Source organism: Pogoniulus pusillus, chromosome Z (assembly GCF_015220805.1).
Source record: "Pogoniulus pusillus isolate bPogPus1 chromosome Z, bPogPus1.pri, whole genome shotgun sequence".
In the NCBI taxonomy this organism is placed as follows: domain Eukaryota; kingdom Metazoa; phylum Chordata; class Aves; order Piciformes; family Lybiidae; genus Pogoniulus; species Pogoniulus pusillus.
This window is the reverse complement of record NC_087309.1, coordinates 35,293,176-35,309,716: the sequence shown is the minus strand read 5'-3', so window position 1 is coordinate 35,309,716 and position 16,541 is coordinate 35,293,176. Positions and strand designations below refer to the sequence as shown.

The window sequence follows — 16,541 nt, the reverse complement described above, 5'->3', positions numbered from 1 at the left end:
AGCTGGTCCTTCCCAGCCTAACCAATTCTAGCAGCGCTGGCCGCCGCCAGCACCCTGACAAAAGCCCGCGGTAACGGATCCGCACTGGCACAGCTCCCACCCCTGCCCCACGCCCACAAGGCGGCGCCTCGCCCCTCTCCCGCCAAACTACACCTCCCGGCACGGCCCGCGCCCGACGCAAAGCGCGCCGCCTGCCATAAAGCGAGCCGGCCAGAGGGGCCGTGCCGCTGCCGCCATCATGTACCACAGCAGCACTCAGCGCCGGCACTGGACTTTCCGCGGCGAGGAGGAGCTGACGAAGTGCCGGGCCGAAGCAAACCGCAAGTTCCGCGGCAAAGTGACGGCGAGTGGGAAGGTGTGGGGCGGAGGGCCGTGAGGAGAAGGCTAGGGGCGGCGGACCCGAGATCGGGGCCGGTTGCGGCCTCCTGCTGGCCAGCCTTCCCCGGCACCTGGGTGGGGGGAGGTGGCTACACTGAAGCGCAGCAGGTAGCTCAGACACAGCTTTCTTCGTCTCAAGGTCCAGCCCACCGACCCTGTTCTTTTGGAGCCTCATGAGGAGCTGGCGATATGCAAGCACTACGAAAAGCGGTTGCTGGACTTCTGCACCGTCTTCAAACCTGCCATGCCGAAATCCGTGGTGGTAAGCAGCCGTGCCGGCTCGGGGTGACTTCTGTTTACGGTCAGTGGAGATGCAGGCTTTGCCACTTCCGTGTTTCTTGCTCCATGTCTTGCCGCTTGTCTTAGTTTTCAGAGCATGGATGTCTTTTAAAGTTCGTTTGACTTCCAGTGCTGCAGTCTGTTTCAGACATAGGTTTATCACTTTCTATTTTGTGGCCAATACAGCTGTTTCCAATTTTTCAAATTTATCCATTTATTGTGGCTGTTACACTTTCCAGGATGACTTTAAACCCTTTACTTTAAGCTCTGAAGTATTTTCTTTAAGTAAAGAGTAGAAACAAACCTAACGGTGTATGGATAAATGATGAATAACATGAGATTGGTGTAGTTAAAGGAGGTAGTACAAAAGCTGGGTTGTTTGGTTATTTCTCAAGCACTGGTGTTTGTCTGACCTCAAAACAAGCTGTTTGAAGCATCTGTGCTGGCGGTAAACTGACCTACACAGGAAAAGAAAATATTTTTGGGCTTGCTTACATTGAATGCAGAACTGGTTTCAGGACAGAGAGTGTGTGGAGCTTAACAGCTGAAGCAAAGAATTAAACCGTGTTTCTTTTATTACCTAGCCATTAAGATGTGTAATGTGTGTTATCCCTCTCAGTCCTTCCTTTTTCTGGCAGGTGTGGTAGGCAACAAAGATAAAGAATGATTTTTCTGAAAATGTATTTGAAGTGTAGTAGTAGTCATCCATAGGACATCCATATCCATACTCTGGAGCCAGAACTTATATTTAATAAGTGACCCCTGTAGAGTACGTGTGCTGGATCTGACTCACCAAGTAATGGTTTTGGAAAATAGCAACTTTCACGCCTGTGGGATTCAGAGCAGCACGGCAGTTTGGCACTCACATCAGTAATTTGAAACACACAGATGCATAAACGTTAGACATGTTAGGCAATTTACTGAGTCAAAAAGCCATATGTTTGAGATTGCTCACAATTTACAAGATAATTTTTTTCAGCCTCTAGTTAGTTGTTAAACGTCACTTTGTATTGTTTTCTCATGAAGATATTTGAGGCTCCCTGACCGTTGTCTTCGTAAACATATATATAAAAAAGAAAGGAAAGATAACCAAGCTGCTTTTTGTTAGTCTTGCAGGCATAAATGCGTTAGACTTCAAAATATTTACTGATACAGCATTGTGTGCATGTTAGTGTGTCTTACTTCTGTAGTGTCTATTCAAACCTGTGATTTTTTTTCCTCTTGATCCATTTTTGCTTTAATACCTCTCACTTTTGTTATCTAGGGAACAGCTTGCATGTATTTCAAGCGCTTTTACCTTAACAACTCGGTGATGGAGTATCATCCTCGGATAATAATGTAAGTTATCTGCGTATCTTAAATTGTTCTATTAATTGGAATGCTGGGGATATAATCCTTCTGTCCTTAAAGACCTGAAAAAATTATACAGAAAATCAAATAGCTTAGATATGAGTGCAAGTATGGTCACTTCCGGTTTCGATTTGGCAAAATATGCTTTGTTCAGAAAGTGTTGTTTTGAAGATAGAATGTCATTAAAAACTCTAAAAAAAAAGATGGATGCTGCATTTGTCAGTTTCTTGTTGTTTCTTATTTTTCCTTCCTCAAGGTTAACGTGTGCATTTTTAGCCTGCAAAGTAGATGAATTTAACGTGTCCAGTGCACAGTTTGTTAGCAACCTTCGAGAAAGCCCTGTTGGACAGGAAAAAGCTCTTGAACAGATACTGGAGTATGAACTACTGCTTATTCAGCAACTGAACTTTCATCTAATTGTCCACAATCCATACAGGCCGTTTGAGGGATTTCTGATTGATCTCAAGGTACCGTTTATTTATATGCTATGCACTCCATATACTAAGATAAGACAAATGTACTCTGGATTGTATTGGGAGCCTTTACATCCTTTAATGCCTGTGATCTTAAAAGATAAGTGTTGAAAGTGGTAGGCAAATACCTGAAAGCAAATTTATTTAGTTGTGACCTGCCTTTTTAGCTTCACACATCAGTTAAGTTCCAGTATTGTTGAACTATGTGTTCTGAGCTCACAAACCAGCAGATGAGGAGCCGGATACTTACTTTCCATAACACTTGCTTCTTAGACTCGTTATCCGATGCTGGAGAATCCTGAAGTTTTGAGAAAATCTGCTGATGACTTCCTCAATCGAGTGGCTCTGACAGATGCGTATCTGCTCTTTGCTCCATCACAGATAGCTCTCACTGCCATATTATCTAGTGGTTCAAGAGCAGGAATTAATATGGAAAGGTAATACTTTCCTTTTGGTTTAAGTTTCACTTAAACATTTTATTTGGTTCCTGTATAAAGTCTTATTCTAGAGATACTTAACTAGAAGTGTGTATCTACTGATTGTTAATAGTCTGGTACATTCTTTCAGTATGTTTCAAAAACTGAAACAAAACTGATTTGCTAATGGGGAGTTTGGGAGTTTGCTTCATTTTCTTTGTTTTGGCTTCTTTTTCTGGATGTGTATTTTTGTTTGGTTTTGGGGTGTTTTGGTTGTCTTTTTTTTTCCATTTAAAAAAGACTAAATGCAATTAGAATCATAGAATCAACCAGGTTGGAAGAGACCTCCGAGATCATCCAGTCCAACTCATCACCCAGACCTATCCAGTCAACTAGACCATGGCACCAAGTGCCCCATCCAGTCTTTTCTTGAAGACCTCCAGGGACGGTGCCTCCACCACCTCCCTGGGCAGCCCATTCCAATGAGAAATCACTCTCTCTGTGAAGAACTTCCTCCTAACATCCAGCCTATACCTACCCTGGCACAACTTGAGACTGTGTCCCCTTGTTTTATTGCTGGTTGCCTGGAAGAAGAGGCCACCCCCCACCTGAATACAATGTCTCTTCAGGTAGTTGTAGACAGTAACAAGATCACCCCTGAGCCGCCTCTTCTCCAGGCTAAACAACCCCAGCTCTCTCAGCCTCTCCTCATAGGGTTTATGCTCCAGGCCCCTCACCAGCTTTGTCTCCCTTCTCTGGACACGTTCCAGCGCCTCAACATCTCTCTTGAATTGAGGGGCCCAGAACTGGACACAGTACTCAAGGTGTGGCCTGACCAGTGCTGAGTACAAGGGAAGAATAACCTCCCTTGTCCTACTGGCCACAGTGTTCCTGATGCAGGCCAGGATGCTATTTGCTCTCTTGGCCACCTGGGCACACTGCTGGTTCATCCTTAAGCCTACTATCTATCAGTACCCCCAGGTCCCTTTGCTCCTGGCTGCTCTCCAGCCACTCAGTCCCCAGCCTGTAGCGCTGCTTGGGGTTGTTGTGGCCAAAGTGCAGAACCTTGCACTTGGCCTTGTTAAATCTCATCCTATTGGCCTCTGCCCACCCATCCAGCCTTCCCAGGTCCCTCTGAAGGGCTCTTCTACCTTCCAACAGATCAACACCTGCTCCTAGCTTGGTGTCATCTGCAAACTTACTGATGCTGGACTCAATGCCCTCGTCCAGATCATCAATAAAGATATTGAACAGGACTGGGCCCAGCACTGATCCCTGGGGAACACCACTAGTGACTGGCTGCCAACTGGATGTGGCACCGTTCACCACCACTCTCTGGGCTGTGCCATCCAACCAGTTCTTGATCCAGCACAGAGTGAATCTGTCCAAACCATGAGCCACCAGCTTGGTTAGGAGCTTGTTGTGGCAGACATTGTCAAAGGCTTTGCTGAAGTCCAAGTAGACTACATCCACAGCCTTCCCCACATTCACCAGGTGGGTAACCTGATCATAAAAGGAGATCAGGTTGGTGAGACAGGACCTGCCCTTCCTAAACCCATGCTGGCTGGGCCTGATCCCTTGGCCATCCTGTAGGTGCTTTGTGATGGCACCCAAGATGACCTCTTCCATCACCTTGCCTGGCACTGAGGTCAGGCTGACAGGTCTGTAGTTTTCTGGCTCCTTACGACCCTTCTTGTGGATGGGTATCACATTGGCCAGCTTCCAGTCTTCAGGGACCTCTCCAGTGAGCCAGGACTGCTGATAAATGATGGAGAGTGGCTTGGCCAGCTCAGCTGCCAGCTCTCTCAGCACCCTAGGGTCAATCCCATCCGGTCCCATGGACTTGTGAGGATCCAAATGACGCAGCAGGTCCCTTACTGCTTCCTCATGGATTAGAGGGGGACTATACTGGTCCCTGACTCCATCCACCACTTCAGGAGTCCAGCTGTCCTGGAGACAGCCTATCCACTATTGAAGATTGAGGCAAAGAAGGTGTTAAGCACCTCTGCCTTTTCCTCATCCTTTGTCACTATACTCCCCTCTCTAACAAGGACTGGAGGCTGTCCTTGGCCCTTCTCTTGCCATTCATATATTTAAAGAAACATTTTTTTATTTTCCTTGACAGCCGTGGCCAGCCTAAGCTCCAAATGGGCTTTTGCCTCTCTAATTTTTCCTCTACAGGACCTAGCAACTTCCTTGAACCTTTCCTGGGACATCTCCCCTCTTTTCCAAAGGTGATACACTCTCTTTTTAATCTTTAATTCCTTCAGCAGCTCCCTGCCCATCCAGTCTGGCTGCCTCCCTTGTCGGTCGTCTTCCGGCTCAATGGCACTGCCTGCTCCTGTTCCTTCAGGAGTTCTTTCTTGAAGTAGGTCCAACCTTCCTGGACCCCTTTGTTTTCAGGGGCTTTTTCCCAAGGAACTTTCTGAGTTAGTTCCTTAAATAGGCTGAAGTCTGCCCTTCGGAAGTCCAGCGTGGAGGTTCTGTTGATGCCCCTAATAAATTACAGAGTTTTCAATACAATTAGTTAGTACCTGGCTTCTGTATTCCTTTGGAAGAAAACAAAAAATCGTGAATTCTTCCTAGGGAGAACAGCTTTTCAGACTTACCTTGAAGATTGGAGTGAAGAAAATGGAAGTACAGTGGAAACTGAGTATGAAACAGATAGAGAATCACTTTAAGTAAAAAATAGGCTTGTAAGGTGTCAGGCTACAATTCAGATGAAATTGCACTGAGCTGACAAGGGTTATTAAGCATGTGGAAACTAAATACTGTATTTGGCTGGTACAGCTGTTCAGTTTGCATGTTTTAAATCTGTCGCTTTTTCCTTCCACTGGTGTTTGCAGAAGTGCTAACAAATATCTTTCTGTCATTGCTGAAAAGCATGGTTTGTTTGTTTTGATTATTTCTGAAGCTAAAACATCCTGCTTTCTTCAGAAAACCAGTCGAGACACTAGATTATTTAAGTAGCTACATCTGGAGTGTTTTAATTACATGATGCTCTGTGTGAGCATTTTTTGTATGTAGAGTGTAACTCTTTCAGGCACTAGGGCCTAATGCAAACAGCTTGTTTTAAAGAAGCATGTCTTTCACCTGCTCTAAATGAATCTCAAATATCTGCACTCCAGAAGTGTGAGAGTGTCCTCAACGTGGTTCACTGTTGATCTCATTCTTGCATTACCTGTACTACTTTTACCAAAATTCCTGAAAGCATGCTTACAAAACACTAGAATGATTTGTAGTTAATGTGTGAATCGTGGTGTGTGAACTTCCTTTGTATGTTCACAGAGAACTCAAGTCTCTCATCTATCTGCACCATACAGTTGCTATAACTTTGCCTTTTGTTGCTTTACCTGGATTTGAACTGCTGGACATGAGATGCTAAGGCTGCAGTTCAAGTTCTATCGGCCTACAGCGGTGGGTTGGAATGTGGAAGGCAACTTTCATGTTACTGTACAGGTGAAGAAGACCTTCAGGAAAAAATGAGTGCCACTGTGCTCTGGTTAATAGCTGGCTCTATATTAACGTTAATTTTTATTTAACCTGGTATCAGCACAAGGTGAAATAATACTCTGAAACTTGAATTCTACAAGGGCAGTGATGTTAAGAGCAGCTGTCTGCCAGCTTACCTTCCTACTGGCTCATGTTTCAGTATGGACTGTGCGTGCCTGGGAATTAAGTTTGAAGTTAACACAAACTGAGCAGATCAATACTTTGGAGCCTTCTGATTTCTTTCAATTTAACTAGAAGTGCACTTTCCAGAAGGGATAAAACTACTTAGTGGCTGCAGATCTTGGTTTGTTGAAGTTTTACTGAGGTTGCGTGTGTAGATATTGATTTTCCTACTTAAAAAAGACTTAAATCTCAGGGAAGATGAAGAGACCCACAAACTTTTACGAGGTGGCATTTAGGATTTGCTTTCAGCTGCCAGAAGAAGCAGTCCTGTCCTGCAAGCTTGGATCCACAACTCTTCCTGAAGGCTGCTCTTGTGGAGTGTTTGCTTTTTCCAGCATGCGTACTCTGAAGTAGCGGGATGGTAGTGTGGCAATTCACAGAAACTTTGATTTTTAAGTTGGCTAAACCCATTGGTTACTTTGAAATGTTAAGTTGTGCAGTGCTGGAACTTTGGTTTGGTAATGGCTAGGGGAAAGCTGATGTAACATTCTTACAGAATAATGTTGCAAGTGACAGATTTTCCTTCTTATCACATTATAGCCATAACTGGGATGTGCTAATGTTCTTAGACTAAGCAAAGCTGTAACAGATGTGAATAATAATATATTTTATTGACTAATGGTTGTTGCCACAAGCCATGACACTTTAAGAACATATTCCTCCACGTCTCTTTGCAGTTATTTATCAGAAAGTCTTGCGCTGAAAGAAGAAAAAACATCCTTAGCCAGTCTACTGGAGAACATGAAATGTAAGTAAAGATGGGATGAATACAAGCAAAGTAGAGCATGGACAGTAGAATGAACTGCTTAGCTTATAGATGCAAGGGTGAAGAACAGACTTTTCTTGGGTATGAACAGATGAAATTCAAAGGCAAAAGGCCTGATACTGCTTAGAGCAGTCATTGCAGTTGTAGCAGTTGACTTCAGAAGTGAGAAACGTACTCTGGGAACGAGATAATGTTTTAAGTCAGAAAAATGACAGCTTCAAGCAAAAGGCTGCACATAGCTACTTCGGCCACCAGAGGGTACCTATTCTAGGTTAAATGATTTTAATGTTAAGTGATAAGACAGGATTTGCACTTTGCTTCTCTTTTGCAGTTGCACAGATATTTCAGAATATGTTTAGGGTTTGTTGATTGTCTCACTAGCAAACTTACACATCATCTTAATATATTGATATTAAAGATTAAGAATGCTAGCATGGCTTAATAAGAAAATAGGAAATGCAGGACACCGATTTTTACCTTTTTGTTGATTAAATAAAAAGGCTGGGATATGAAATTTCCAGTAAGGAACTGATTAGATAATGCTTTAAAATGAGAGTGTGATAGCACTAAAAATAGAAGCCTTTGACACTGAGTGTATCATACAAGTCACTAAAATTTACAGATCCATTTTAAATTGATAGAATTTCATAATGGTTTGAGTTGGAAGGGACCTTAAAGGTCACATAGTTCCATTCCCCTGCCATGACACTTGCCATTAGACCAGGTTGCTCCTTCCAGCCTGACCTTCAATACTTGTGGGTTTGGAACCTCCACAACTTCTCTGGGCAACCTTTTCCTTCATGGTGAAGAACTTCTTATTGATGTCTAATCTAAATCAAGTGTCTTCTAATTTGAAGCTGTTACCTCTTGTCATGTCACAACAAGCCTTTGTCAAGTCCCTCTCTAGCTGCACTTTTGGTGTTGTGGAGGGCCTCTAGGCCCAAAAACAGGCTTATTTATGCCTGCCCTGCGTGGACGTGTTTTTGTGCCTGCACCAGAGGTAAACACATAAAACGAGCACAAAGAGGCACAACAGACCTGGTGCCATAAAGTCTGGCCTGCCCAGGATGCCTGATTGTGTGAACATGCTTGTCTAAGCCCCCACACACCCAGCTCGTGCCTGCCTAGTGTGAGGCCCGTGTGACCCCCCGTACTTGGGAGGTCCAGGCTTGTGGCTTTTGTCTATTACAGTAAGGTTTGACTAACTGCCAACCTGATTGGTCATTCTAGTGGCCAAAGGGGCCATTAATCTTGCCCCACATTTAATAAATGGGGGCACACAGGTGAATAAAGTGCTCAGGTTCCCCCACATGCTCGCTTAGACTCACCAGCACTGCTTTTTGTTTACGCCTGCCTGCGTGCCCACCCGCAGAGCATCTGCCTTTATGGAGCTCAGTCTCCCAGCCAGCCTGCACACATCTCTGCCACAATTGGCATAGGTGGTAGAATACCCCTCTGTGACAGCTGGCTCTTTTCAAATATTGAAAGGTTGCTGTTAGATCTTCCTGGTGCCTTTGTTTCTCCAAGCTGAAGAGTTCCAACCCTCTCTGCCTGCCTTCATAGGAGAGGGGTTCCAACCTTTGTGCCCCTCCTGGACCCACTCCATCTCCATTACCTTCCTCTATTCTATATATTACTACATTGAGTGTGTTCTTCCCATATCCTATTTGATTTATGAAATTTAAGGTGCTCTTCCCTTTCTCTTGCTGGTAGTAAATCATCCAGTCTTCAGGTATCCATTACTGAGATGCAAAGGAAATGCTGGGATCACTTATTCCTCACTTGCAGGAGGGAAATCACGAAGCATCTGCAAATAGATAGTTGTACAGGTAACTGGTGCCAGGGTTAAAAATACTGCTTCTAGAAGGGTAGCTGTAGATGAATTCGCATTCTTAAGACTACAGACAATGTCTTTTTTAAGGATGAGGTAAAATGCTGAACGTGACAATAGCTGTGCATTTTGAGGCTTGTTAAGAGCGTGATGTGAACTCTAATTCTGGATATCCTTAAGGTAAATTGTAGCAACAATGCCAAAGGCACATAGCAGTGTAGCTCTTTGTGCTCAGCTTTTGCTGTACTTGATCTGACTTGGAATTAATCTTGGATGTAAAATGATAGTTAAGTCTCACACATCATCTCTGATCCTCTGAAGTTTAGAGTGCTGTATGGGATGGGAGGTTTTCTAAGCAAGCAGTCTGGGATGATTTAATACTTGGAAGGTCTAATGCTTGCTCTGACAGAGGATTTTACTTGGCAGGTTTTCTGTTTTGACTGTTTGAAATATTTGTATGTTGCCTTGCAGTGTCTTTGGAGTGCTTAAAAACTAGATACAATGCTTTCAAAACCTTAGAGGCGTGGACTTCTTAGATTCTGTTTTTTCTCTGTACCATTCTGATCCATTTTTATTTTGCTTGAAAATTTATACTCTTATAATGAGAGTATAAATATATGGCTCAAGGTTAACTGAGGGGTAAGCAGTAATAGTTAGAATAAGTTTGTGTAATTCATAAATGTGTTGGGCTGATCCCTGTGCCCACCAAAACTACTCTATCACTGAGTTTGTCTGGACAGGGGAAATAGCATCAAAGGCTCCTGAGTCAAGATAAGGACAGGGAAAGATCACTCAACAATTACTATCATGGGCAAAACACAATTGTGGAAATTTTTCTCCTCACTGAAGCCACCCTTATAAGCCCCTCAGTACCAAGTCCTGGCCTTGCAAACCCAGTGCTAAGCAGAGCAGGAATTATTTAGTGTGCTCAGAGCTGTGGTGTTGTTTCTGCAGGCATGAAAAATCTCATAAAGAAATATGAACTGCCAAGACCTGAAGAGGTTGCTGCTCTGAAGCAGAAACTGGAGAAGTGTCACAGCTTGGAGCTTTCACTTAATACAAATCCGTAAGTAGATACTTGTTTGTTGTGTTCACGTTGTGCTTTTTCTTTTGCTGTTACTCTTCTTTGACCTGTGTGAGTGATGAAAACACCTAAAGCACCTAAATACACATACAAGGATGTCTGTTCACGTGCTTACTTTCAGTCTTTTGGAAGCTGAGAACTAAGACTCAAAAGTGGTGCTTTCAGTAATATGTGTAAATACCTTTTCTTTTGTGCTAATTTGCACTGCAAGCTCTATTAACTAATTGATAATAAGACCTAGAAATCCTGCGTATGTGGATAGCAAAGGAATTCCTGATTTTTTTGGTTTTTTTTTCCTTTTCTGCCCTTTCACTTTAGGAACCTGAACTTCCAGCAAGCTGATAGTTGAGGCATTAGTATCTTTGTGACAAATTTGTCCATCATCTGATTTTATGGCTAAATATGAAATTTCTGAATTTTTTTTTTCTGACTGGGATTAGGAAGAAGAGGAAGGGCTATGAAGATGATGATTATGTCTCAAAGAAATCTAAAATGGATGAGGTCAGTAAACTTGTTCCATTAACGTCCAGGACAAAAGTGACACAGTGAGACAAACTGCTTTCATGTGTTGCTCAGATGATGATTTTCAGCTTGCCAAAAACTGAGACGGAGTTTATGGTAGCCTGTGCTTGAGGCTGTTCTTCTTCCTGAGGGAGAGGAACAAGCAGGCCATCCTGCCTGTTTTCCTGTGCTTTCAGAGTTGCAACAAACCACAGAACAGCCATGGAATAACATCACATGCAGGAAGGTACTAAGCTTGAACTTTCGTGATGTCAGTGAGGAGAAACAGCTGTGAAACTGAGATCCAGAATACTGTGATGAAAGGCAGTTTTGGAAGGCCAGGAACTGAACACCTGAGGAGAAATGTATCTTAGCAGGTGGAATCTCCTTTCCCAGAATGCTACTGAAATTTGAGTGTATCCTGAAGCAGGGTCTCTTGGTATGTTTTCTGATGGCAAGCATTTCTAAAGCTGTTTTTATTTATTTTATTTGGCTTCTTGCACAAAGCAGAAGTCAGCCAGTTTGAGGCTTGCATCAATTGCAGATGGGTAGCTTGTACTGCAGATTGTAAGACCAAGCAAAAATGAGGTGAAGACAGACTAAGGGTTGGTGGCTCAACAGATGAAAATAGATAATCCTTCTGACTTACCTGAGCACCTTTTAGAGCTTTCATTTGTGACACTGATTGGAAGATGTAGACAAAACATTCTGGTGGAGGAATAGCTTTGTAAAGAACCTTCCTAACTGGACTGCTTTTGATAAGGAAGACATTGCATGTCTTCATAGTCAGACACCTTAATTACATTGTTTAGAAATCTGTCAAAATCTTACCATAAAGTGTATGAGCTTTGTATATCAAGGAGTCTTGCTGCTATAAGCTATCATAGGAGGTTGCTGCTGTCACATCAGACTAGAATCTAAAAAATCAGCATTCAAAGTGTCTTATAAAATGAGGCACATCAAGCATGTTTTATGGCAATTATTTGATGCTGTAAAAGCTTTGACTAGTTTTGCTCAAAACACCAGTCTTAAAAAGCACATTGAAACTGGCACCTAAATACAGTAGCACTCAACACAAGTAGCACAAAAAACTTTTAAGTCTCTCAAAAGGAGCTGGATAAAGCTTCAGCCTGAACTTCAGAGATTCACTTCATTCTTCCCAGTTTAATTCAAAGTGTGGGGGAGGAAGGTGGATCTTATTTTAGTTATACCACTATTGTTGGAAGTAGTTTCAGTATTTGGGTTTCTTATTAATTTTTACTTTTTTTTTTGCAAAACAGTAAACTGATTGGACAAATCTAGCATACAGCATTTCACAGTGACCTCTGGCAGAGTTTTGGTAGCTCTTGAAACTAAGATTTTTAAACACTCATGTAGCTGAACAGCCAAGGGCCTGCGCTTGTGTAGTTTGATTTATAAGTAATTACCATCTGCAGGAGTAGATCTGAGTTGCCCGGGATGTAAAGGAGAAAGTGTGACCTGATGTTTTGAAAGCATAGAGTGTGCGTACTGCTCCAACCTTGAGGCTTCACAGCTGTAGTCAGCTGGTAACAGCAGCCTTACATCTGCAAGTAATTAGGCTGAAGTATATAAGTGCACAATCAGCCTAATGGTGTTCAGCTGAAGTTAAGAGCAAGGCTGCAACTGGTACTTAGAGCTAATCAGTCTCAAGTGGTGGAGAGATACAGTGGGAACTGGTTGGCCACAGGTGACTTGGATGCCGAAGTGATTAAAGGCATTAAAAGCACAAGATACTAGTGCAGCTTTTTACTGTGAGCTTGCCTGGGAGGGGCATGACAAAAAAAAATGTAAACGAACACTGGAAAAAAAACCCCAAAACTTAATTGGAGTCTCCTAAGAGAGCATACTTACAGAAACATCTTCAGGTGTGCTTACACTTACAAGTGGGAGTGAGATTCAGCAGAAAGCCAAAGTATTGGGGAGCTTAAGGAAAGGGAATGTCCCCTTATGTTGTCACAGCCAGGAACTGCTGAATCTTAGATCAAAAATGTCATGAGAATCTGAAGGGGAAGTTGATAAACCCACATTTCATCAAGTGACTTGTGTGCAGGCCTTGATGAGCTGCCACTTCAGCTTGTAAGTTAACCAGGATGGATAACTAATTGCTGGGGGATTGTGAGAAGCAGAATGAAGTGTGCAAGGTAAGCACGATCATGTACCTGGCAAAAATGCTCATCTGTCAAGTACACAAGAGCTCAGTTTAAACTTGCTATGTAAGGATGGTGATAGCAGGCACAGTTCAGAGATAGGGAAAGGTCTGTGTGTCAGTGAAGTTCTCTCTAAATAGCATACAGTGACAGCATGTGTTCTACAGCAAGGCAGTGCCTGGCCCACACACCAGATTCATACCTTGCTCAAGGGATTGCTTTTTCCCTTCTGTTAGGAAGAGTGGTCTGATGATGATCTTATGGACTCGATGTAATCTTGAAGGAAGATGGAATCCTACCACTGCAGGAATTGCTCTTCAGTGTCAAGTCTGAGCCTGTTGGCCACAGGTTCCTTACTGTGTCACGAGGTATTTATTCTGTCAGTTTTTCTATGCCTTTGCAATAAAGAATTTAATATTGCTAAAATAATTATAGTTCCATTAAACTCTCTATTCAAGGTCAGACATGAGTAAGAAATGTTTGCTTTAAGAGATCTGTCACTCACAGAAGAGCTTTGGTTTGAGATGTGACTTCCATACAGGACTGCAGCATGGCAGTGGCAGACCTGAACAAATGCTGATAACAGACCATTATATGCTTTAAAGCAGGGTGTGCTCCCCTCTTCCCAAGCTTGTCACTGAAGCATCTAAAGGAATAATAGGTGTGTTCATATGACTTGATAGATTTGGGAGGCTCTCCTGAAATGTACCAGGAGGCTCTAGCAACATGTTTTACAATATCAAAAGTAATAATCATGTTTGTGTGACTTTAGTCTGCAAATGAGATCTCAGATTAGATTGTTTTGACCAACTTAACTAGGGGGCAACTGGGAATGACTTAAAAAATACTTAGTGGTGAAATGTTTTCAGATCCAGAGCAAAGTCTGTCTCCTTTTCATGCAGTGTTCAGAATGTAAGCAGTTTTACAGTACATGCAACTTTGGGAGTTTCTTCCTTTTGTTCCCATCACTGTGTTTTGTTTGTGATGGGTAAATAGCTACCCACATTTGTTCTCCCTAGTTTGTACTTTTACCATATTATGCTAGCTACACTTAGCCAACTCACCTTATCCCCTTCAGTTTTGACAAATTGTAGAGCAAGGTTCTGGTCCCACTAGAAAAGCAGCTCTCTCAATTTCAGTGCAGGGAGCCTGGCACCATTTCCACACCACCTTCATAGTTAGGTGAGGGAGGTGTGACTTAACACAGCTTAAAACACATACTGAAGCAGAGCCTTCAGCAGTTACTTCATCATTTAAAAAAAAAAATTGCAAACTGGGATGCCTGTAACCTAGGGGTACACAGACTGCACACAGGGAAAAAACAACAAAAACACAACAAAAACCTGCATCTCAGGGAAAAGGTATTCATTTTAACACAGGCTTGACAATGACAGATCAATCAAGGTTGTCATGGGATGGTCTAGAAGAGTACAGTGCTGGAAAAAATCGATTAAGTCTTCATTAGGTTTTGAGAGCATCACTTCTGTCTGCTACAGCACAGGGCCACTGTCTTCAAGAAGACCTAGAGGATGTGCACTAATGCTGTTACAAAAGGCGATGCTGAAACACCCTCTGACGCCACCATATATTTTAACTTTAAGATCTACTTTCTCACCTTGTGAGTGATGTACAGATTAAGCCACAGGGACAAGGTAAAGCTGTTCTGAGGATTCATGCTATAAAAATGACACTGTGTGAATATGCATGTGTAACAAATCTCCACAGCAGCCAGCTAGCCCTTTTCCAGCCAGAGCTGATTGCAGCTTGATTTATTTTAAAAACTTAACCGTTCCTTATAAAAAATATTTTGGCTAGATTTACAGTACAGATAAGACAAACCAATACATATTTTATAAAATGGTTTAATGAATGCATGCATGTCTGATACAATGATCAATAAATTTAATGAATTGAAATTATTTACTGTTGTAAACATTTTACAAAGCATTGTGATTTATCTGAATATACGGTTCTTGACAGAAGAACTCTTTCTGCCTGAATCAGTGGCCCGTCAAAACAAAAAACAAACAAACAAAAAAATAAAGCTGAAAATACCCCCATTGTTCTCCATATTCTTTATCAATATGATTCCAGCAAGAGAAACAGCATGGTAAAAAAAAGTGTACAGTAAAGATTGTTTCTACCATAACATCAAATTCTGGAAACTGTAAATACAAGTTAGAAGTGGCTGAAACAGTCAAAAGTCGTAATTATTGTAACCAGTCAGACATTACAGTAAGAAATGTTATCCAGTTATATGCAGCTGTCAGAACAACATGTTTCATGTCAGTTGATAATTCTTTTCCAACAAGACAGCAAAACTTTGGCAATCAGAGGTGCTGAAAATAGTTTTCAAAAGTTCAAGACTACAGTCACAGCATTTTCTTTGTGGAAGGTGAACTGTACACCAAAGGCTCAGAGGTTGTGAAAACTGTTTCCAAGTGGAAAAAAAGTGCAAATGTCCTGCACAGATAGCTTAAAAAAAAAAAAAGCTGCTGGTACTATCATTCACCAACAGGATCTTTGTTCTTTTTGCATAGTTCACACATCACTGGGAATGTGATAGGGTGTGCTATTTTTTTGGCAAGAGCAAGAAAAAAGTGGTACTGGTGTGAGTCGCCATGTTGGGCATGCTGGATCCGTGCAGAATTCAGGTAGAGGGCTGCTACCTGGTGTTGTTAGACACTGAATACTGATTCTGTTTTTGTTGAAGCAGTTCGGTAATAGCCAGAAGCTTCTTAAGAACGTGCTGTAGAAAGGGAGTCAGTGAAACTGTGCATTAGCCACTGAAAACAGAACAGTCTTGCCTGAGAGGGGTTTTCAGCATTAGTCTATCAGACCTGCTACTGGGTAGTTTATAATGAAACCAAAAAAAGGAATCAGCTAGTTTTGCAGTCAGTGAGACATCAGTTTGGAAAGGGAAGTCTAAAATGCTGTTGTGAACTTTGCCTCTCCACCTATGGATCTCTGTGGTTTAACAAATGTACTTCTGGCAAATTAGAAAGCAGAAGTGAGCTATCACTAGAAAGCTAATGAAAAACCAAGATGCTAAAACTAATGACCCCGAAAGCCTGTCAGAGGACAGTTGTTTGGTGGGTTTAAGCTTCCTCTAGAAACTCAGACTTCCTCTGGAACCTTTAAAGTAACTTCTTTAGGTTTGTTGAATGAAGAAACAAAACTTTGGACTAAATACTAAAAACACAGAACTCTTGAGGCTGGATCAGACCTTTGAGATTAAGTTCAACCAGTTGTCTACAGCTCACAATCCCAACACCACTGCTAAGTTACTACCGCTAAGCCATGCCCCTTAGCATCATATCCATATGTCTTCTAAACACCTCCAGTGATGGTGATTCCCCCACCGCCCCAGGCAACTTGTTCTAATGCATGGGAACACTTTCTGTGAAGAAACTGTTCCTAATAGCCAATCTGAACCTCCCCTAACACAACTTAAGGCCGCTTCCTCTTGTGCTGTTATTAGCTGCATGTTGACCTCCACCTCACTCCAACCTTTTTTCAGGTAGTTGCAGAGGGCAATAAGGACTCCTATCAGCCTCCTCTTCTGAAGAGCTAAACAGCCTAAGTTCCCTCAACCATTTCCCGTAAGACCTGTCTTCAAA

At 42.4% G+C, this 16,541-nt stretch overlaps 2 protein-coding genes across 4 annotated transcripts in view; one reads left to right on the top strand and one right to left on the bottom strand.

The window, feature by feature from the left end:
* Positions 1–205: 205 nt before the first annotated feature.
* Positions 206–14,973, top strand: CCNH (cyclin H). 3 transcript variants are annotated; one of them, XM_064140807.1, is made up of 11 exons: positions 206–355; positions 518–640; positions 1,922–1,995; positions 2,264–2,474; positions 2,754–2,917; positions 7,249–7,319; positions 10,123–10,234; positions 10,693–10,753; positions 10,951–11,000; positions 13,158–13,289; positions 14,418–14,973. In XM_064140807.1, exons 1-10 carry the CDS (start codon positions 239–241, stop codon positions 13,252–13,254), a joined length of 1,080 nt encoding a protein of 359 aa, XP_063996877.1. In that variant the 5' UTR covers positions 206–238; the 3' UTR covers positions 13,255–13,289; positions 14,418–14,973. The 3 variants fall into 3 exon arrangements, with proteins under 3 accessions (XP_063996877.1, XP_063996876.1, XP_063996878.1); XM_064140806.1 differs by lacking the exon at positions 14,418–14,973 and having other exon boundaries at positions 207–355; positions 13,158–13,383; XM_064140808.1 differs by lacking the exons at positions 10,951–11,000; positions 14,418–14,973 and having other exon boundaries at positions 211–355; positions 13,158–13,350.
* RASA1 (RAS p21 protein activator 1) overlaps positions 14,768–16,541 on the bottom strand; it is a 76,537-nt gene continuing 74,763 nt past the window's right edge. The window contains exon 25 of the mRNA XM_064140805.1: positions 14,768–15,670. Within this exon, the coding sequence (XP_063996875.1) occupies positions 15,587–15,670 (84 nt within the window). The 3' untranslated portion in view covers positions 14,768–15,586. The remainder of the gene's footprint in view (positions 15,671–16,541) is intronic.